General features: G+C 39.9%; 1 protein-coding gene across 6 annotated transcripts in view; it reads left to right on the plus strand.

Moving 5' to 3' along the window:
- LOC114467360 (glutamate receptor-interacting protein 2-like) overlaps positions 1-23756 on the plus strand; it is a 52070-nt gene that overhangs the window by 21934 nt on the left and 6380 nt on the right. For 5 of the 6 annotated variants that reach the window (XM_028453575.1, XM_028453576.1, XM_028453578.1 and 2 more), the window contains 12 exons: positions 4767-4892; positions 5134-5295; positions 6740-6926; positions 9563-9708; positions 9818-9898; positions 10155-10218; positions 12067-12212; positions 13158-13302; positions 13872-14011; positions 14852-15034; positions 15123-15282; positions 23534-23648. In XM_028453575.1, the coding sequence (XP_028309376.1) occupies positions 4767-4892; positions 5134-5295; positions 6740-6926; positions 9563-9708; positions 9818-9898; positions 10155-10218; positions 12067-12212; positions 13158-13302; positions 13872-14011; positions 14852-15034; positions 15123-15282; positions 23534-23648 (1655 nt within the window). Of the gene's footprint in view, positions 1-4766; positions 4893-5133; positions 5296-6739; positions 6927-9562; positions 9709-9817; positions 9899-10154; positions 10219-12066; positions 12213-13157; positions 13303-13871; positions 14012-14851; positions 15035-15122; positions 15283-23057; positions 23499-23533; positions 23649-23756 lie in introns of those variants that run through there. The other variant, XM_028453580.1, reaches the window with a different exon arrangement.

A 23756-nucleotide genomic window follows, 5' to 3' on the forward strand; every position in this document is an offset into this window, starting at 1 on the left:
TATTTCTTTTAGGGTGTCTGGATATAACTTTTTCACTTACGATACGATACCGATATTGCTGCCCTGAGAATTGACCGATATTGATCTGATACGACATCAGCACAAATCACATATACTTGTATTACTAAGTTTGTAGTGTGGGATGTTAGAAAATTCTTGATTAGATTATATTATTCAAGCAGAGAACAACAGTCAGCAAAACTGACCCGTTTATTATTAACAATGTGCAACCTTAAACTAGTGTTTTTCAACCTTGGGGTCGGAATCCCATGTGGGGTCGCCTGAAATGTCCAGTAATTATTAAAAAAAACGATCTTGAAATTATTATTCTTTTGCAAATGAAAAGATTCTTAAACAACTGTATTCTATACTTTTTGCTTTCTCAAATGTAAATCTAGTTTTAAAAAAAATTAGCGCAACTCGTCACTAATCCTGTCTGCTTATTCGTAGAATATTCTACAATTCAATACAAAATGAATTAGAAGACCCCCCCCCCAAAAAAAAAACAAAAAAAAACCTAAATCAACCTAAGCATAAGCATATTCTACTATTCTCTGTTATCTCTATGTCGAAGTGATAAACCTGGGAACATTAGTATTCAGAGTTGCAGTCAAAAACATGTTTGTTAATGGGAAATTCTTTGAAAGCCTTTAGTAGAACATGAACTTTGTACTCAGACGTGTCATTTAAGGATGCTGTTGGAGCGAGCGGTGTGCGGTGCCTGAGTGAAATTGCTTTGGACACTGCAGCATAAAGGATGACTCACGTCCCTGCAGATCTGTCACATGTCCTCATTGGAAGAATTCTTTCTTCCATATGCAATGACCAATCAAGAGCAATCAAGTCCACCTGCCTAAGATTGCGTGCCCAACCAAATTGCAGGGCATGTAAAAAAAAAAAAAAAAAAAAATCCATCATGGCTAACCATTACAACTTCTCTTAGGTAAAATTCGCTTTTAGGCTGTGTTCAAAAACGCATTACTAACGTACTACTCATACTAAATCTGACGTTAAAATGAGTATGTAGTGCCTTCATATTAGATAGTATGGAAAGATTGAGTATGTGAGAAATACCCGGATGTATACTATGCATACTTTATCGGGACATTTTTGAAGTACGAGCGGTGGGCACACCGAGTCGTCATACTCAACCGCCCCATGATGCATTGCGAGCGGAATGTAAAAACATCCTGGGACTGGCTGTATGATCACTTTTTCCTCTTAAAATGCTTTCAGAACTTTCAAAGGTGGCGAATCCACTGAGATATTTAGCCTCAGTGTGCTTCAGGTTTTTGTCGTTGTAGGTTCGGAAGGCATCTTGGGAAACTTGGAAGTATACTTCAGTAGGTACGGTCATCATCCTAATCATAGTTAGTATATAGTAGACAGTATATACTCATTGAGTGTGTAGTGTAGAGTACGTTAGTATGCCATTTTAAACACAGCCATAAACTCACAAACACAGTAGATCACAAATGAGAGTCAAATAAAAGTTTGAAATAGTTTCCCCCAAAATACAAACACTGGAAGCACAAATCCGTCTTTTAAAAATAATTTTTAAATTGACTTGTTTTTTTAAACAACAGAGTGATATAAACTTTATAGGAAAACATTCTTGCAGGTAAATCAAAGTCTCTGACGTTTTCATGTTTTACACCAAAAAATCAAACCTGGCAACCAGGTGCTATATTTATATGTTATTTACGTCACCCGTCCCTGGTCATAGCTACATGTAAACTCACAGGCATGGTTTTAAAATACATCAGCTCTTGAATAGACTGTTGTGGCATCATGATAAGATCATTTCACAGCTTTCTTTCCCCAGGATAAGGGATGATCATAAGATGCAATTTGTCTAATCTGCTCAGGGATTTAAAACAGATATGACCACGGAGAGATTAGGAGGTAATGTTTCCTTCCATCCGTGTAGATCGAATGTGCCATTTCTTGAAGAGATTCCCTGAGGTGAGCTTAACGTAAGCTGGCAGAGCCACAGCTTCACAGGTTTGATTGAGACAGATAGAAAACGCTGCTCCTTAAAAGAGGCCAGAGGTTTTTCCTCCATGTGTTCCAATCACTGCTGCATTCACTGTTTTTCCATTGGTATGGCAACCATCCCAGTCCTTACTGCACTCACCAGTGTTCCCAGCAAATCCTCCTTCTGTAAAATTAGAGCCACGCAAGTAGAGCAGCGTGGATTACTGTCACATGTAGCGTTCAGTGACACATTTAGCTGCAGGAATGTGTGAGGGGAAGTTTATTATTGAGGCGTGTGCCATACACTGGGTCAGCTGTTCTCTTTGATGCTTTCATGAATGCTTTTTTTTTTTTATTTAAAGAATGCTTAAATGATGTGGGCTTTAACATGATTGATGAGACGAGTTAGCAAAGAAACAAAAATGGCGCCTATGTTGTTCTTTTTAAGTGGGAGAAACCAAGGAAAAATACAAAAACTGGATTAAAGTCAGATGGCTTTATGCTGCCAATCAGATGCAGAGGCACACGCTCCACATTAACACCAATCAAGCCTTCAGCTGTGCCTGATCAAGCTCAACCCCTATGCCTCCTGGCAGTCACTAGCACTTCCTCATCCGGTTCCTTCATCAACTTACTCGGAGCGTTTTTGCCCTTTGGAGCTTCCGAATTAAATGAATCAACATGATCTTCAATTTGTACTCAGCTTTTTGGAAGCTTGCTGAAAAATGTAAGAATAAATGTTCTTTTTAGATGTTTTAGCACTCTTTTATTCTCTTGTATTCACATACAAAAGCATCCGACAAAATGTATGTATCTTACAAAAAAGAATAATAAGGATCATACATTATGCAGGATATCTGGACCATACTAACCTGAAAGTCTAAAGAAATTACGTGTATGGATTTGAGGAAGTTTAAAACATCTCAAATTATGTATAAAGCTAAATACAGAACACAGCCAAAAAAACATGTATTACTATTTTTTTTCAAGTAAGCAAGGGGAGTATGATTTGCTTTAGAAAGAGAAGATTCCGTACTACTTTGAGAAGCATGTGCATCTCAGTTTGTGGGGTGTTCCTTTGGAACAGTCTTAATATTAAACTTAAAAGTTGTAACAATTTAAAGAAATGAAAAATAATGTATAAGCAAAACTTATTAGATCAGTAGGACTACAATCTGATGAGTAGTTGGACATGTGGATGTTGACTTAAGTAGGTAGGCCTATGAATGCTTGTTTTTTATTGTACATTTGTGCGTATTTATGTGTGTGTGTATATATATATATATATATATATATATATATATTCATTTGCTGAAATGTCACATTTCTTTTGTTCTTTGTGAAATAGTTTGAAAGTACAGGCAGGAATAGATGAGCGTTAGCTTCCTTCTCATACATTGCTGGGGCTCTTTTTAAGTGAGCAATGATAGCTTTGTATTGTTTTTTTTATTGTTTCAGATGAATTAAAAAAAAATCCAAATCTTCATGTCTAATGCTGCATTCGATTGCATTTGGAAATCTGAAAGATCCGGGTCGTCACTTTCGACCTCCGAGGTAAATAATGCCTTTCATTCAGTAAGCTCGGAAAACATGACTGGGCACAGTTAGCTGATGTTTTTCAAGGAGTAAAAATGCCTGTTGGGGAAATATATTAGCTCATTGAGGGTAAAAGAGAGAAAAAGAAACATCTTATGACTTGACTGCACCGGCAAGGGGAATCTAGCGTTCTTCATTAAACTATAACAGTCTTTCTAAAATGGGGGTACGTGTACCCCTAGGTGTACACAATGGCACTGCAGGGGATACCTGAGAGAGAGTGAAAAGTTAACAAATACAAATGTCAGTCTTGGTCTCACCCCAGGCATGAGATGACCAGAAGTTATAAAAAAACTATCTATTCAGGAGCCACTAAATCAAAGTTTTTCAACCTTGGGGTAAGGACCCCATGTGGGGTTGCCTGAAAATTATCATTTTTTTTAGTTTAAAAAACAATCTCAAGCAACTGTATCGCTATACTTTTGTGAAATATAGCTCGAGTTCAACTAAAATGCAGTAAAAAAAATATCTGCGCTCAAACATGATCAAAAACAAATTCTAGAAAAGGAAAATGTCTTTGGGGTGCCACAAATTCTTCATATTTAAATGGGGTCACGATCCAAAAAAGGTTTGGAACCACTGCACTAAATACAGGTTCCTTCCACTTATTAACAAAATGAGATTCTTTAAAATGTGTTATCACTCTTGAGTTGTTTTTAAATAGTTTTCTAAGCAAAATGTTGCAGTCGGACAAAGGGGGGACTTGGATTCAGAAATAAGAGAGGGGGGGGCTTGAGCCAAAATAATTGGAGAATAGAAAGAATGCATTGAACTATACAGGCATCACTACTTAAGCAGAGTGGCGTTTAAATGAACAGAGTAGGAATGGAAATGCTACTACAAAGTTATTCTACACTTTTAGTAACACAAATGCTAAATTAGATGATACATAAAAGTAAAAATTGAGGCGAAAAAGACTGTTTACGTCTCATGGTGTGCAACACCATTTTGCTAAAACGTCATTCCGACCATCCTGAGCTCAAGAGCCGTTTTATTGCACTTTTCCGATTCCTTCTGTCTGATTCATCTGGGATCCGAGTGCAATCGAATGCAGCATAACTGATTCTCAACACAGCACAATAAACCACAAAATTTAATATAGTGTACCATGAATTATATAGCTCAGGTTTTTTCTTAGTCTTCCGGCTCCGTCCTTTCATTCTTGTGAATGGTTTTTCTTGTCACTGTTGCAGTAAAAGTGCAGAAAAGCAATCATCACTGGGACCAAAGCAGCAACTACTGCCACCCCCCACATGCCAGCCATAGCAAGACATGGAGCAGCCCAAGCCACCCACACAACCAGCAGGACCACTGCAAATGTAAGTTATCACTTGTGACAGCAGTGCTGCTGGCAAGGCACCGCAGCAGGAACCATCTCTCCAGCACGATCGTTGAATTTTCTCAAAAAAGCCCCCCCCCCCTCCCTCCCCCTACACACGTTATTGCCACATTTCCTTTCAGTGCTTGCATGTTTGCACGTTGTCATGTGAAAGTCAGGTTTTTCTTTTGCTCCCATTGTGCCAACCCTGTGGAACGTGAAGAACTTATGTCTCCTTTCAGCTCTGGTGGGTGGTGGCTTCTCCCCTTCCTCCACAGCCACCTCAGGCTTTGGCAGCCAGGGTAGCAACACCCTGCCCTGCCCCGTCCCCCCCATCACCCCCACCAGCCCTCGCAGCTCCATGGGAAAGAGGAGGAACAGAAGAAAGGACCACAAGAGCTCACGTAGGCCCAAACACTTCAGTCTTCTTTCAAACCAACTTTTTGTGAACTTTTATCAACCCCCCCCCCCAAAAAAAATTATAAAATATAAAGAAATTAATAAACCACAACTTATCATTTACATATTTAGTGCGGATGCAGGAGGCATTTTTTTCTTCCGTCACAGAATTTTGGCTTTTCAGCTTCTTCAGTGTTTGACCGATTTTAGAAATTAAGATATCAAAACGGTTAAAAAAATTAATTTTGTTCAAAAATATACCCATTAATTTCAAAAAGAATTTCAGCGTTTTAAGATTTAACGGCTTCAACTTTGAACTTCAGCTGTTCAGCCATTCTTCAACGGATTTAAACCATTCAACTTGATGGCTAATGCTAGGCCAATGCTAATGCTAGCTAATGCAATTGCTAGGTTGATGCTCGGCTTATGTTAATACTAGGCTAGTGTTAGTTAATGCTAATGATAATTTAATGCTAGGCTAATATTAGGATAATGGTAATGCTAAGTTAACTAATGATCGCTAATGCTAGGTTAATGATAATGCTAGGCTAATGCTCATGCAGTGTGCACTTGTATCCTCACTTGCATTTTCTTTAGGAAGTGCAAACATTCTAGTTATAGTAGTAGTAGTAATGTAAATGTTGAAATATTAGCATTAATGCAGTGTTTTTCAACCACCTCGCCTGAAATTTCTGAAAAATGTAACTACATTTGAATTTTTTTTAAATTATTTTCAAAAAATTAAATCTCACATCTTATACAAATGTATTCTTTCAGTTTGTCAAATACAAATTGAGTTCAGCTAAAATGCAGTAATAAAAATAAAGAAAATTATATTACTTTGTATTTGTAATACAGTATAACAAATATGATCAAAAACTAATTTTAGAAGAAAAAAATGTTTTGGGGTCGCCAGAAATTCTTGATATCAAAATGGGGTCTCGTTCCAAAAGCAGTTAGGAACCATTGCATTAATGTTAACACTGATATGTTAGAGTAAATATTTGTCTGAAATTCCATTAATATCTAAATTAATTTCAAAATATTTGCATTCATAGATTTGGGAGAATATTACATTAACTCCAGCTTTCATAGGGTTTAATGGCCTTGGATCCAGGTTATTTTTATCTTTTTATGAAAGCATGTAATTTGCATGCACACTTAAATAATTATTTCAGTGTCAGGTTTGGGACCATCAGCCTGGATGAAGTGTAAAGCCAGTTTTGTTTGGCTGAGCCTTTCCTGTTGTTTTTCCCTCTGTGTCACACTAGATTTGCCTGTTCATTGATGTAACTGTGACTGACATGAGCTCTGAATCAATGGCTCATCCCTCTTTCATACTTGTGTGTAGTGCAGGGTGGGCGCATGCTGCTGTTTTCAGTTCATGCAATTCTTCTCCTGCAACATTTCTTCACCACTTCACCGATGTCACCTCCATCTCTCCCTCAGTGTCTCTAGCATCCAGTTCCGTGGGCCCAGGTGGGCAGGTTTTTCACGTTGAAACAAGTGAGATCGTCCTGAGGGGGGATCCGCTCACAGGTTTTGGGATCCAGCTGCAGGGAGGTGTCTTTGCCACGGAGACACTGTCTGCACCTCCAGTCATCTGCTTTATCGAGCCCGACAGCCCCGCTGAGAGGTAACACAAGCAGACACCTCACGAGTAAACAAATATCATACAGAGAGTCACAATGAATCTTTAGGGGCTCAGTATTACTATTCATTAGTTAGAATCTCTCTGTGTTGCACTGCATCTGAAACGTCTTTATTTACCATTTAACTCTCCTAAAACTGTTTTAAAACATTGTATTCTAATTTATATGAGAAAAAGAGCACTTTTATACTATTGCTGTGTATTGTGATTTGACTATAATACTGAACAAGTTAATTCTGGGTAATCAAAATGTCTTTATAGTTCATCTCATTAGAGCACCATGCACTACAAACTCAATGAGTATATACAGTCTAAATGATTAGGATGACCATTTCCAATGAAGTATGTATACTGTGGCCCAGACCTTCATAACCGAAGGACCATTTTCGAACATTAAAAGCCATTCTGTTTTGGATCTGGCATGTCAGCTTAAACCGTGTGTGCTCCAGGCCGTATTTGCGGGCTTTAAAGCGGATGTGGCCTAAAGAATTTTGCTATCTGGGTACTTCCAATTTTCCCAAGATGCATTTCAAACCTATAACGGCAAAAACCTGAAGCACACTGAGGCTAAATATCTCAGTCGATTCGTCACCTTTGAAAGTTCTGAAAGCATTGTAAGTGATAAAGTGACCGAGTAGAATTTGATACATAGAACTCGCGGAAACGCATTTCATGCCGGCATTTCGGAGATTTTCGGAAACCCGCCATTGTGCAACTGACTAAACTTCTGACTAACTTCAAAACAAGAGCCCTATTTACAAAAGCGTTAAAATACTAATGGAAGACGAGAAAATATGCTTTTGTTTTGAAAATGGGGTGTTTGATTTTTAGCTTGAAGCCGGTCCCAGGACGATTTTACATTCAGCTCACAATGCATCATGGGGCGGTTGAGTATGACTAGTGTTCCCACTGTGCATATTTCAAAAATAAAGTGTGCATAGTATACATCTGGGTATTTCTTGCGTACTGTATCTTTTCATACTATTTAATGTGAATGCACTACATACTCACTTTAACGTCAGACTTAGGCTGTGTCGAAATGGTATACTAATGTACTACTCGTACTAAGTGTTTGTAAAAGTGAATGAATGAGTGGACTGACTTCAGTCTTCTCAGTTCTTGTCTTGATTTAGCCTAATTTTCCCATTTAGCTGCAAACATTGTGCACATTTTCAAGTCAGAGCTATTAAGGAACAAGGATTTCCTCACCAGTGCAGAAATGTTAGTACGTGAGATGATTTTTTTTTTAGATCTTGCTAAGTTTTAGTCATAAAGTAAAACACTGTTTTGTTCTGCTTTGAGCTGGAGGTAGTAATGCGTGCGTGTGTGTCATATGAAAAACAGGCTCCAGTACATTTAGCACAGAATCTCTTGAGGTTTCTTAGATTTTGGTTTATGGCAGAATATCTGCAAACCTAATGATGCTTTCCTCAGGTGGGAGTGTGCTCATGCACGATTCCAAAAGTAGCTCGTCTTTTGAAATAAACATAAAAACTACTTTAGATTGACGTATTTGAAGTATTCATTCTGTTTCAACTAATGCATTAAACGTGTGTTTTCCAGGAGATATTTTTGTTAAAACTCCACCAACGTTTAATTAACTTGCTCCAACAAGCCCAGTGAGGCGTTACTTTAGTTGCTGAATGTAATAAACGCTGGTGCCTGCAGGACCGTCTGCTCTGGGTCTTTAGGTTAATTTTGCCATCAGCGGTTGGACACGAGTGACTCGAGTGCAGCAGTATTGTTGGTGTCTGAGCTTTACCCTAAGGTCAGTGATCCACCATGGTGGGGTGTTAATGACACTTGACAGGGTTCTTACTCTTGGGGCTCCGATTAAATGTGTGATTAGCAACTCTGCTTGGATTTAAAGTAACTAAACCCCAGAACCATTTTCTTCTGCTGAAAACAAATGTATTTTGGAATAAAATATTCTTGTATTCTCGCTGCTTATTCAACTGTTTTCGTTGTGGTTAAATGCAACGTAATTTCGTTCTGCAGTGCATCTCTGATGTTATGTTGAATGACATCTATCTATCTATCTAGACAATTAGTTAATGGTGTTTATTGATTCTTGTCCAATTCTTGACATGTTTATTTCAATTTGGCATATTTTGTGAGTGACTGCCCTCTATTGGTTGAAACCTGGTTATTACAGTGTAATTTTGCTATTGGCTGAAAATGGTGGTTTGTGATGTTTTACGTCAGGGGTACCGGACTCCAGTCCTCGAGGGCCAGATTCCTGAGACTTTTAGCTGTGTCTCTGCTCCAACACACCTGAATCAACTGAATGGCTCGTTGTCTGCTTCTGCAGAGCTTGATGACAACACATTGGTTTCAAACACAATCTTAAACTGTTATGTACTTTACTTTCTCAAATATAAATCTTGTATCTGAGCTGGCGCAACTTGTCACTAAGACTGTCTACTCTATTTGTAACACAGTATAACAAACATTCTCAAAAACAAAAATGTTTTTAGGGTTGCCAGAAATTCTTTATCAAAATGGGTTCACAACCCAATAATGGTTGGGAACCACTTCACTAATAGCAACACTTAACCCTAATATCTACTCTAAAACATTATCATACAACATCCTATGTCTGTTTTCCTGTGTGTCTGCAGGTGTGGACTGCTGCAGGTTGGAGACAGACTTTTATTCATTAATGGGATCCCAACTGAAGATGGCACTTTGGAAGAAGCTCACCAACTGCTCAGAGATTCAGCTTTGTCCAACAAGGTCACGGTGGAGGTTGAGTTTGATGTGGCAGGTAAGACGATGCGAGGAAGTATTATTATTATTATCAAATGTAAGTATTTAACAAGGGCCATGTTGGTTTGTTTTCATTCTACGTTCTTTTTTTTTTTGTGTGTCTTAAGAGTCTGTCATCCCCAGCAGTGGCACCTTCCACGTTAAGCTTCCCAAGAAGAGAGGAGTGGAGCTGGGCATCAGCATCAGTGGTGAGTGTGTGGGTACTAAGGCTTCCAGCAGGGGGCAGTCCTACTCAATTTTAAGCAATTGTTCTGTCATCCATAAAAGTTTGACTTATTAGCATGAATGTACCAGGACTGTTATGACATTAATCATTATCCAATTGTTTCTTCATGTTCTTGAAAGAAAAAACTTACATTGGAATAATACTGCTAACATGTTGCTTCTACAATCTGCAGTTTAAAAATAATTAATTAATTTAATTTTCTTATATGTTGAAACCAGCAAGCAAGAAGCCTGGAAAGCCTCTCATTATCTCCGAGATCAAAAAAGGAAGCATAGCACACAGGTATGTCCGCAGCTATATTCAAATTGATGCTTCTTAAACATTAGTTTAGTTCCTGCTGCGACCTTATTTAAAATTATGTTTTCAGTTTGTATTATAGTAGCCTACTTTGGTCTTAAGTTGTAAATACCTTAATGTATTTATATATATATATATATATATATATATATATATATATAAAATTCCATTTATATTTGCACATGCAAAGCCAGGATAATAATCTGTCCAGCCACTGTGTGACAAAAGCTTCATTGGATTTATCAGAAGTGGATCAGTGGGACAGAGTGGCTGCATCACTGAAGGGCTCAGTGTTGGTTTTAGGGGATCCTTCAGGGGATCCATTGAGATGTGATGCTAATGGGATTCAGTCAGTCAATGGGTACAGCTTTGTGCTGCCTTCAGAGGTGAAAGTAATGGATTACAATTACTCAAGTTACTGCAACTGAGTTGCTTTTATGGGTACGAGTACTTTTTTTGAGTATATTCAGGGCCGGCCTTCCCGACAGGCAACACAGGCGGCTGTCTAGGGCACCATCTGCTGGAGGGGTGCCACATTGCACCCCCTCATTTTTTTTTTTTAAAATAATAATTTGAAAAGGTATAATAAACGTGAAACACACCCTTTAAAATCAATGTACATGTTTTCTCTTATTTGAATGTCAATATTAAAAATCTGCAACTATACCTGCTAATCATCTGCCCATATTTATATTTATTTTATTTTAATTCTTGTTCTATTCTGTATAATTCTACTGTGTTGTTTGCACATTGTGTTCTTTGGTTTTAAGACAGTAAAATTTTCTTGCACTGAAAGTTTTATATTTCATTTAAACTTTTGATTGCACTGTTTTGCATTGTTTTTGGATTTTGCACCATTTTTGGTATTGTTCCCTCGAGACATTTGCATTATACCTGTAGGTATGTTGTTATAATGCATTATTCTAAATTTTAAAATGGGTTGTATTTTTTTTCAATGGTTTGTGTCGCATAATTTCATTCTTTTGTCTTGATATTAAAAATAAAAAATACTGTGTACACATTGTGTATAGATGAAAAAAAAAAAATCTATACATTTTTATTCATTCATGGGGGGCGGGAGTGTCAAAGTCCACTCTTACCCAGGGCACCAAATGACCTAAAGAGTGGGTATATTTTTATATTGAGAACATTTCTAAATCAGTAATTTTACTTATACTTAAGTACATTTTAAAAGAAGTAATATATTAAATTCTACACCCAAATGTTACTGAGAAATGAAAAAATGAAAACACCAGACAACAATCAAATGCATCACATCATAGCCGACCAACCAGATTAAATGTAACGCACTGTGACAAAACAGCATTGAATGCTGGTTATTTTTTATATGTTCTTAGTCTTGCTATTTTTGATCAACCACTTTTTATGTTTCAGGTTGAGGTTTCTACATATTATGTTGTTACCCACATGGCGCATAGATTGTTAAAATGTAGCTATACTTCAAACCTGAGAATTTAAATTTTTACTTTGAATTGGAATTCATTGGTGTTTTATTTTAAAAAGAATTGTACATTTTGACAAACGTTTTATTTTTATACAGATACTTCTGAGGAAAATATTAACTTTCAATTGCGCAAGATTTTGTCTTTTCCATTTTTAGTATGCAAGGGGACCGAGGCAAGGTTTATTACCAAAAATAAACAGGGGAGGGAAAATAACTTTTACTTTGAGTACTATTTAATTGAACTACTTTTCACTTCTACTTGAGTACAATTTACAGTAAATCAAATAACAGTAGTTCGACTTGAGTTGGATGTATCAGTACTCTTTCACCTCTGGCTGTCTTTATTAATATATTTGTGATCCTGACAGAACGGGCACCTTGGAGCCCGGGGACAAACTGCTGGCCATCGACAGCTTTCGTCTGGAGAACTGCACCATGGAGGACGCCATGCACGTCCTGCAGCAGGCCGAGGACATGGTGAAACTCCGCATCCAGAAAGACGAGGATAACATTGGTACGAGAATACTCTAAGGAACGTGGTTTGATTGATTTACGGCAGGAACGGAAAAACACAAACTCATTTTAGTTTAGAGGCCAAATACGGAGCAGGTTTGCTCTCAAGTGGGCCACAGATTTTATGCGGGAAAACGAATCATTTCAACATTATTGTGCCTCTTCTATGTATTCATAAAATACAAAATATGTAAGAAACTGACAATATCCTAGCAATAAGTGACAGATATCAGCCTCATCAGGATCTTCACTTTAAATCTCCTTGATTTTGTGACATTTCTATTTAGTTAAGGGAAATATTGTGTAATAATTTGAGGAAAATTTAAAGATTTTGATGAAGCCCCTGCAAATGTTGAGTTTCATTCACACAATAATTCATGTTTTCTCTATATATAAATTTTTTTTTTACTTTCTCCTGCGGGCCGAATTGGATGTTCCAAAGGGCCGGATTTGGCCCCCGAGCCTTGAGTTTGACACTACTTCAGTGCTTAAAACAATTGACTGTTTTTTTTAAACTGAGAACAAACAGGATAATGATCCACTTATTAATTTGAATATTTTGCATTACTAAAGCAAAGGCCTCATCTTTGTGTGTGCAATTTTATAAGCTGTCATAAAGTTGCATGTTTACAATATTGGGATGAGGTGAGTCAGACCAAAAGCAGCTTTAGAATAGGACGCACACATCTGCCAGATATTCTGAAATCCCTGTTTGGTTCTTCCAATCAACAATTTATCTTTATACCAGGCACAATTAGGTACAACTTCCACATTTTATTAGATTATTGTAATGCATCTTGCTTATTAAATCAATCCAGTTGCTATGCAAACTCAGGAAAAATCAGGAAAATTGTTTTTTTTTTATGGGAATTATCTTATGTGAAATGCAAGACTAAAAGTGGTTTATATACATCCAGTGTTACATTGTTATTGTTTGTTACTACAGATGAGCTGGAGATGTCAGGCTCTGTAATCTACACCGTGGAGTTGAAGAGGTTTAACGGGCCGCTGGGCATCACCATTTCAGGCACAGAGGAGCCCTTTGACCCTATCGTCATTTCTGGCCTCACCAGGAAAGGTCTGGCAGAGAGGTGAGGCTCCATCAAATCAATGTTTATTCACAAAAAGTTCTTTTCATACAATAAAATGCAGCTCAAAGTGCTTTTACAAAGTTGAAAAATATAAACCCCATCCACCACACACAGACACACAAGTTAAGATAAGGACGATGGCACATGGCTGGGTACAGAGGATCTGGAGACATCACAAGCAGCCGTCTCCAACAGGACAAGGACACAGACCACGGGCACAGGGCGCCGAGACAGAGCCCCCAGTCCAGCAAAATAGCAGAAGCCATATTCACACTCACTGAGGGCCACAATACAGCAGCATTGCAGCCACGGCCCATCACAGCTCCTAGTGCAGAGAGCTCCCTCAGAGGAAACACTGGGATAGTAATCCTAAAAGATGTATAAAGTTGTTTTATACACACTGATCTGAGGGAAGTTAAAGCACCCACATTAACTCTATTTTGTTTAAGGAGACTGTCTTCTCTTCCCGCACTAAAGAGCCTGTTTGTGTGTTTTTACCGTGCTCCAGGCTTTTATTGTTGAATGTTTGCTGTATTGTGGTTTTTTTCTTCTGTTCCCTCGCTATGAAGGACGGGTGCCATCCATATAGGAGACCGAGTTCTGGCCATCAATGGCGTCAGCCTCAAAGGGAAACCGCTGAGTGAAGCCATCCATCTTCTGCAGATGGCTGGGGAGTCGGTCACCCTCAAGATCAAGAAAAAAACAGATCGTATGAGTTATTTATCTATTCGTTTTTGTATTGAGGTGGAAAGATAGTTTGATAATACTCTGCAGCCAATACAAGAGTTGAAATATATTTGAGTTACTTTAATCAAAGCAGATTTAGGCCACTGGCATCAGATCTAATTTTTAAGTGTTTGGCAAAAAGGTCAACAGCAATACCAAATATTAAATTAAATCTAAAGGATGGATTATATACATATACAATTTGTATTATTATTATTGTGGCTATAGCCATAGTTTTAAAGTGCAACAGTAAACATCCTACTGGTTAGTGTTGCCAGATTTGGTGTTTTCAAACTTGATTTTGTGGCTAAAATTAAGTGAGTTTGACTTGTATTAATGTTTAAATTGATTTGGTGACACTTTACTTTAAGTTTTATACATAAGGCTGACGTTACGCTGTCATTATTATGACGTGACGCCTGTCATTAGCATGAATAGGATGTCATGAAGGCTGTCATTAAGTGTTGTTCGTTACCCTACACATTCGTTACCAAAAAATGCCAACATAGCTCCAAAGGTGTCATAATTTAGTGAACAACACTTAACGACAGCTTTCATCACACCTTATTCATGCTAATGATGGTGTAATGTCAGCCTTATGAAAGTAAAGTGTTACCATTGATTTTTATTGAAATAAAACACTTTGTTTTTCATTTGGTTATAAATAATAATAAAGTACTGTATATTAATGACCCCTGTAACCTTTGTGGTGTTTTGATGCTGTCGGGGGATTGTGTTAAAAGTTTAGTGTAAACATACCTTAGTTTTTTGATATGTCGTCCTTGCTGGCTGATATGTAGACTCACTAAAACTCTGTTTTTAGACTCTGATGGCCGGCGGCCACTGGATAGAGAACTTGGATTCCTAAGCGACACAGATGATGACTTGTTAGATTTTCAGAGGAGCAGTAAACATTCGGAGGCTTACGCAGCCACTGTTCCCAGTATAGACTCTGCTATGAGCTCCTGGGATAGTTCTGGGTTTGATGCAGCCTATGGGAGCCAAGGTGAGGAGGACCATTGTTGAGGAAGAAAAACACAAATGATTATTGCCAGTTTGACTTTTGTTCTTTTGTTTTTTTTTTTTGTTTTCAGGGACGTTCCTTCACAAATCATCAGATTTACTCCTTAATCCACTTGATTATAGACGCACAAAGCACAGAACCCAAACCACTTCCAGCTCTGCAGGCTTACTTCACCACACATCATTGTATGATGGAAGATTCACAGAGGATGAGTGGGACAAAATCCCTGGGTAAGTCATGAGGCCACAAGGGGAGGAAGTGGGTTCAACAAAGTGGTTTTTAAATGAAAATGCTGGTTTTTATTTCAAGAAAGTACATCCAACTTTGACATGTTCAGAGTAATCTAGCCTCTGTGAAAGCGTAAGAGCTTTTGACTCTTTGGTTGAATAGATTTCAAGTGTAACTAAATAATACTGTACATCAGTCATCCAAAACAATATGAACACCATCCTAACACTAGTACAGTTCACCTTTCACTGCTTTATTGGCCTGGATCTATTCAGGCCTGAAATCACTGAGACCTCTGAAGGTGCTGTGGTATCTGGTACAAAGATCTGTGCAGCAGATCTTGTAAGATACATTGCAGGACCTTCATTTATAACCCCCAAAATAAAGATGCCAGAGACCAGGGACCACCACTGCACCTGAAGGTGGTTGAACACAGACATGAACATTGAAGAACAGTCATGTGGAGGAGACAGGGTCATCTATAAGGGGGAATAAAGGGGAGAGTTTTTGGGGGTCCATCCATAAAGTCAGCAAAATGATGGTCCATTGTTCTATGAATCTGTGATAACCACATTTATCTGAATAATATCCACTGTTATCCAGGAAGCTTAGTATTATTTGCGCCATGTATATAGACATCTTAAAGATGTAAATCCTTGTTTTAATCAGAAATGAAATGGGTTGAAAGTGACCAAAAATGGTGGAAAAGATGGTGAAATGGGATTTTGAAAACTACAGAAATTGGTTAAAAGTTGCACATTCATGCATGCAAATCAGTCACTTTCATGCAACATTAGCCGTTTTGAACTCAAAATAAGCCATTTATGTGATCCGATGAGTTTTTCTTGGGGGAGTTGTCATAGGCTGTTTGCGCTTTTTGCACGCTGGAGACTAGATCCATTCCACACGTATCTACTATACACAAACAGATGTAATTTCTACATATTACTCTGCGGCGGACTACTATGAGTGCATAGCCCTCAGTGCTCGCGCTCTGTACGGACCACGTAGATGGTCGTCAGATATGTAGGGCCCTATATCTTTCACGTTAAGGAATCATTTATTTGACCAATAAGAATTGAATCCACTGAAAGTGACATTGTCAACTCATCACTCACTCCTAAATACAGAGCCGAGCCGTTCCCGCTTATTTTTAGTGTCTGTGAAGCTACACCCATTTCTGGTGAAGCTACAAACAGGGAGGGAGGGGCTGAGCAGCCTCCACCAGCTTCACCTGCTCAGTGTTTAATTTGAACAACATCTCATCAGTGCTACAGAAGATCTGTGGGAACAAGTTGTACGATGTTTCATACTCTACAATCCCTGGAATTAGTCTCGTCCACAACGTTCATGATAACTTGATAGTTTCTATTATTCTGGCCCCTAGTGGTGAAATAAATGATGCATCATTTGTCTATATTTGTCTAATCATCTAGAATAATATTATCAGGATAGTTTAAATTAGGTTATTTTAAATTAAGTTGATCAAAACTTAATAAACCTGTTCAGATGCAGTAAACCATTGATCCCTGAGGGGAAATTGGGTGACATTAATGCTGCTCTCATTCATACATCTTTATGACATATTTATATTTCAGTACAATCTAAAGCTACCTTTCATTTGGAGTTTACACATGGTTTTAAATAACACTTATATTTTGACATACATTTCTGTTTAATTCTTTTTTTTTGTTATTATTATTATTATTCATTTTATTTACTCAAGAGTTGAAAACCAATATTTTCTGAAAAAAGTGATAAAATATTTCTTGAAAAAACAATGTGTAAAACACAGAATTTGAAAAAAACAAAAAACAAAAATGTTCTTTATAGTGCCCTATGTAAGTCCTGTTGATGTCTGCCAGTTATTTCACCCTACGATGAAAGTGCAGTGGAGAAAGAAAGAGTGTCTGGTAAAAGGCACATGGATCAATAAAGAAAACGTTGTCCAGACCAAAAGAGGAAAGAAACAAGGCACATGATGGTAAATGTTAAAATGACTATAAAACTAGTAGCTCAACAGCAGTGGTGTTAAGTAACACAGCTAATAACAGTACAAATGTTTGGTACTTTTGCTTTAACATCACAATTCTTCATATATATATTTTTTTGTGTTTTTCACAAACCACAACTTGTGTGGTGAGGTTACATGCTTTTTTACTTGAAGAAAATAGTGTATTTTGGCCTTATTGTAATCTTCAGTGTTCAATAATCCTTAATTTGTGTTAAAGTTAAAAAAAAATTCTTTGGGGGAGGATCCCTCCATATCCCCTTATGATGGATTTTTTCTTGGCACCTTTTTCATGCCTTTGGTTTTTGCATGTCTGACAATAAAGTGGCCAGAAACAGTGTCAGTATTGGCTTAAAAGTGGCAAATATTGGGCATGACAAATCGCAAATGTGGTTAAATATTAAATATGGTGAAAAGAAGTTCGAAGTGACAATAGTTCAACATATGCCACCTTGGGTGGGAAAAGTGGTGGAAAGGGTTTATGAGTGCCGAAAATGTCTTGAAAGTGGAAGGAATTTGCAAAAAAAGGCATTGCAATTTGATGGAGAAGTGGCAGAAATCGGAGTAATGTAGCAAAAAATGCATTAAAAGGAGCAGAAATATGGCACGAGTGATGAAAAAGGTAAAAAAGAAAAAAAATAAGCAAAAATGGGCTCAAATCGTTCAAAAAAATAAAGTTTCTTGAAAGCATCTGGTAACCCCCTAACAGTGTCTTGCAACCCCAATGGTCCTGCCCCCAAGTTTGAAAACCCATGATTTATTCAACCCATTGTCTTCGCATTGATTCTTCATTTAGTTAACATCTGGGGATTTTGAAACAGAAGTCAACACCTCAAAATCCAGAACTTCTTTTGATGTACATTTTGTAATGTAGATTTATATTTGGCCCAGGGTATCCAGAGTTAACTAGTCCTGTAGGGAGGATCCTGCAAGTCAATGACAGGATTGTGGCTCCTTTGTTTGTTCAGATGTGTTGAGCTGTGAGATATTAAAAACATGCAGGACTGTGGCCTTCAAGGACCAAGGTTAAACACGTGTTGGTTAATGGTCTGCAGGAATGCTCAGCTTGGTGGTGCATAATAAATAGTCACATGAAAGACGAGACCAAAGATTTCCCAGCACAACCCAGCTTCTGCAGTGCTCTTTGGTTCCTTAGGTGATTAGTACACATGCATCCAGCATCCACGTGACTCCTCAGATCAAGTCACATTTTTCTATTGGTCCCTGGTTCCATTAACGCACCCATTGTTGGCTTTGGATAGAGAGCAGCACATGGTCTCAGCTCTACACTCCCTCCTTTGGCTCCCTGCTATACCAGAGTACAGTAGAAGATTTCTCTCCTTATACGTCAATGCAGCCGCCCACCCCACACCCTGAAAAATACCACAACCTGCTTCCATGTGCAATGACTCATTGTGTCTCCATTTCCTCAGAGCAAAACTCTGCATCATGGGAAACCAGGCTTTCACTTCTGGAGCTCCTTGTTTGTTACATTTACTCTCAGACAGTCCAGACTGTAGAAAAAAACCCCTAATCATTTAAGTGTTTTAGTTTTGGCATCAACTGAATTAAATTTATTTGTTTCTTGCTTTCACTATTGCAGCTTTGCCAATGTGTTTAATGTAACGGGAACTTTATCTTATGTGATTGATAATTACACATGTTTTTATTGGAGTTAGCACTTTTAAACATAAAAGCATAAATGGTTCCTCATAATTGCCTTGCTTTTCACGGCTTTAGGTCGCTGCTGAACTCTTGCGTGGTCCTCATATTGTGTATATAACCACCGTCCTCTCAGTCAGCCAGCTTTTGTATCGTATTTACGAGATCTTAAGAAATTAGCAGAAATATGCAGCAATAAGTCATTTTTTCTCTGCTTTTGGCAGTGAACAGAATAATTAAACACGGGGTGTGATATTAAAATGTCCCTTGATGGTAGTCACATGAGCTTTACCATTTGAGAGTAGCATGTGAGTTGTGTCTCAGATATGGGAAGGGTGTTTTGGCCCTTTTAACACTAGACACCCTCATCAAAGGTGGCGAGCTTCAGGGTGGGCAAGCCTGAACTTGCGTCCCATAACTGTTTCCCACCGTCTCCTATCTGCAGCTTTGGCCACATCACACTCAGTCTGTGCCCTTTGATTTATTTCTTCATAGGAATTGACTGCTCTTTAATCTCAGTATAGTGAAAGCTACATAATGCATAATTATAGATCAAAACAGTGACCCTTTCAATTACAGTATGAAATTTGACAACTTTTGCAAATTTTTTATTTTTTTTATTGGGGTAAAACTAGGAACATTCATCAGGCTTTAAAGTAAAGAGGATAATTTATGGATAATTACAGAACTTTGTCGTTTGACCTATGGACCACTCAATGATGAATAAATCCAATGATAACCACCATGATTATTATCCCCCGTCACAAGTGTGACGTCAGCTTCCCCAAGAGCTGGAGGAATTTGACATAAGAGAGCCTCCTTCCCCTCTTCCCAGGATGCTGTCCACCCGCCGACGTGATGGATAAGCCCTCATACGCACAGTGTCCAAATCCACACCCAGAAAGATGATGGTCTGGGAAGGGGTAAGGCAGCTCTTCACAGGGTTCACCCTGAGGCCCAACCGGGCCACGTGGGAAACGAGTGCTGCGGTGTCCCTGCTTACCTGTGACTGTGACGGTGCACACACCGGCCAGTCGTCCAGTTAGGGAAGGACCTTCATGCCCTGGGACTGAAGGGGAGAAGAGAACCGAAAATGACGTCCTTGAAAGGCAAAACGGAGGAATTGCCTGTGTTGGGGAAAGACAGTGATGTGAAAGTTAGCATCCTTTAGATCGATGAACGTAACCCATTCTCTCCTGCCTACAGCACGCAGAATCTCCACCGTGCTAAGCATATGGAAGGGAAAGACCTTCAGGAACCTGTTGAGACCCCGCAGATTTAAAATAGGGCGAAGTAGTCCGTCCTTTGTTGTCACAAGAAAGTACGTTGAGTAGTAACCCCCGGGCTGAGCCACGGGGTAGTCTGTATCCCTGGGCTAGTGTGGAAACCACACAAGCATCTGGTGTTTAAGCAGCCCAATAGCTGAGCTGCTTCTGGGAAAAACAGCCGACAGCCGATCCCAAGGTCTCAGGGCCTGGCCCCCCGGCAGCGTGAGGCTCCGGGGGAATGGCAATTTGAGCCCCAGGTCTGAGGCTGCCTGGAGGGCAGGCGATTGGGGACCCGAAAGTCCTGAGCTGTCCGCCGACTAGGATGCCGTGCCGGGTGCTGAGGTTGCTGGTGACCACTGGCGCCAGTTGGGGACTGAAAGCGGCGCTGAGGAGGAACCACAGTACTACTCGGCCTATTATGGGCGGGCAGACTCCTGCTTAGACCAGACAGCTGCTGCCTGGTCTGCCTAGCCTGGATAGTCTGTTCAAGAGCCTCCAGAGATGCTGATCCAAACAGCTCTCTTGGCTCCACTGGCACACTGCGAAGGACGCTCCTGCTGGCTTCAGTGAGGCGTGACTGCGCTAGCCAAACCTGGCGGCGAGCCTGGATGAGTGTAACTATCACCCGCCCCAGCTCTCTTGTCATCAGCGCGAAAGCCTGCAGCGACGCATCGCTAAGGCCGTGCACCAAAGCGTCTGGTGAGGCCTCTGGCAGGGAGGCTGAGAGAGCCAGCAGGAGGTGGGACATAGTTTTCCCTATCCGCCCCATACAGGCTGCTGCCTCATAAGTCTTCGACAGGAGGTCATCTGATACCCGACATTGAGGACGGTGACTCCTTGCATCCTGCCTAAGGGCCTCGTCAGGAGATACGATGAGATGGGTGGCATGGGAGAGGGCTCTCGATTCTCTCCAACATGCATGCAACTCCTTCAGGTACTCCTCAGAGGGAGGCAAAATGAAGGTTGCTGCGCCAAAAAAAGGCTCTCACCGGGGGCAGCTCTGGCTGAGCCGGGTCCAGCTGCAGACGAGCCAGGACCCCACGAATGAGCCCCGCCCCGAGCTGAGGGCAGAGAAACGAGAGTGTATCCCCATACTCTGTGGCGGATGACAGTGGTAGCATCAGGAGGAGCATGCAGGGCCACACTGCCCTTACCTGCCTCAGTCTGCTTTAGGAAGAAGGCAGCCTTCATCTGATTAGGCGCCGCCATAAACTGGTCCACTCGGGATGCAAGCTTAGACTCCCTGGGCCTCTTCCGGTTAGGGGCACCCCTGGTCTCCGCCGCTAACACTTCAACCGGTCAGGAGGTGTCAGCCCTTGAGCCGGGGTAAGCTGAGGAGGACATAAATACCCTGGTGAGCTTCCCCCCAGGAGTTCCTCCACCTGTGCCAGTCAAGCGGCCCTCATGGCCCGAGGCATGTAGCTGCACTTCATGCAGGGATCTTCAGACAGGCCCTCCTTCAATGCTCAAGACCCAGACAGGAGGGACAGAGATCATGACCGTCTTCCGGTCTCAAGGTAGCCATACAGGTAGCACAGCAGTGATCGCCCAACATAGCAGACACTAAAAAAAAAAAAAACACAGCAAGCTGGGAGTGGGGAACATAAACACAGCCTTCACCAACAAGTTGATATGCGACGTCGTGACCAGGTACTAGCGAGAGCACTATTGCTGTACGAGTGCGCACGCCGCCTACACCCTAAAAGAAAGAGGCAGCCACCGACAAAACATGTGCTACCGGAATATAAACTAAGGAAATGCCGAACTCGTTGCAGCCTTTGGAGGGCGAGCTTGGAGATGCTGCTCCGACAACAGTCACAAGGCTTCCAGCGACGAGCTCAATTTTAAGCTACTTCGATAGTCCAACATCTGCGAGCGAGAAGATGTAAAGGAACAGATCCTCTGATACTGGAAGATATATACCTGTTGGTTATCAGGGGTCACACGTGACTTTGTTGGTATAGCTACTCAACCTGCGCGATATGATCATTCAGTGCTTGAAGCACTGTGGTGAGTTATGACATTCAATCTGGCGGGGGATGTTGACTGTTTTTTTGTTTGATGTACTTTACTCATCTTGTGTGCTCATATTGTTATGGCTGATTGATTACAGTAAATTAAAAAAATATTATTTCTATCTACGTAAAATGAGAACTTTGTCAGGATTTTTAGTTTTTAAGTTTTTGTTCATATCAATATTTGGCATTGGTTTGTTAAATGTGCTCTCTAGAGCAGACTTTTGTGATTTTATGTGGTTACATTGTTTAATGTCACTGTAGCTTCAGTATTTATTTGTTTTTAAGGATTATTTTGAATAAATCATTCACGATGAGCTATGAGAAAACCAGGAACAAGTCAGCATGAGACAAACCTTTAGTTTCTGAGAAAATAGCGATTTTAAAAAAATAAATAAATAATAACACTATACAGAAGTTAAATGCATTATTTGTTGTGCATTGAAGCAGCTATTGACAATTATTGCTGGGGGGTTAGGTTAATGTAAATACAAAGCTTTGTTACATTTCCCCCCCCCTAACCTGTCTGCTCTGGGAGGGAAGAAAAACCTTCAGAACCTTTCAGGGCTTTTGGAGTGCAATAATTTCTTCAAATATTCTTTGATTTCTATATGTGTAACACCACTGGGAAGCTTAGAAATTAGTTTCAGAATCTGTATTTGCCCCCCCTGGTCGACTTGTTCATGGTTTTCTCATGGCACGTCACTGTGTGCCAGTCTTTTTCTCCTGACATTAGTAAACTGTTTTTATTTGGACTTGTCACTTTTTGTTGCTTTTGTGTTGTGTGCTGTTCCAAACTCTCCTTTTTTCTTCTTTCTCAGGTATTCTCTGTCTCATCTGCTTTATTAACTCCCCTGAACACTGTGGTGTTTCACATAGATTCGTACTTTTCTATCACCCCGTGTCCACACAAACAATATTTTTCTCAGCAATCATCTAAAGCGGCTCAAGGACACATCTGCCTTGTCTGTCTTTTCACACTTGACATCCCTTTTTATTTCTTGAACTTTCATGTCTCATGGTTTGTTTTCTACCTTTTTTTCCCGGGGTGAAGTTTCTTCTGTAAGTTTGAACTCTTTAGAAGCTTTGTAAAATCTAGTGGATTCCTCTCTGCTTGATCTTTTTACGATGGGAGGGCATTTTGTGTAAACCTTCTTTGTGGTCCTGAGATATTTCTCAAAGTCGACCCTACGGCTTCGCAGCCCAATAAACTGCATTCCCCATGCTGCTGTTGTACGCAGCACCGGCCCCCGCACTACATGGCTGCTCTCATGTTCTGGTTCCTGCATTGTCGTAGATTCGTCAGCCCCCCTCGTTGCCATGGCACCCTGAACCAGGACGACAGCTACTGGTCCCAGGCACTGCAGGACCTGGAGACTTGCGGGCAGTCTGAGATTCTCAGAGAGCTGGAGGTGAGTCCAGTGATCTCCTCCATCTGCTGTGCCCTTGTGTATATTCAGACTGTTGTGAACCAAAACAAAGGAGCCAGGGGAAGCATATTGATAACAATCTGTTTGTTA

Source organism: Gouania willdenowi, chromosome 7, assembly GCF_900634775.1.
Source record: "Gouania willdenowi chromosome 7, fGouWil2.1, whole genome shotgun sequence".
NCBI lineage: Eukaryota > Metazoa > Chordata > Actinopteri > Blenniiformes > Gobiesocidae > Gouania > Gouania willdenowi.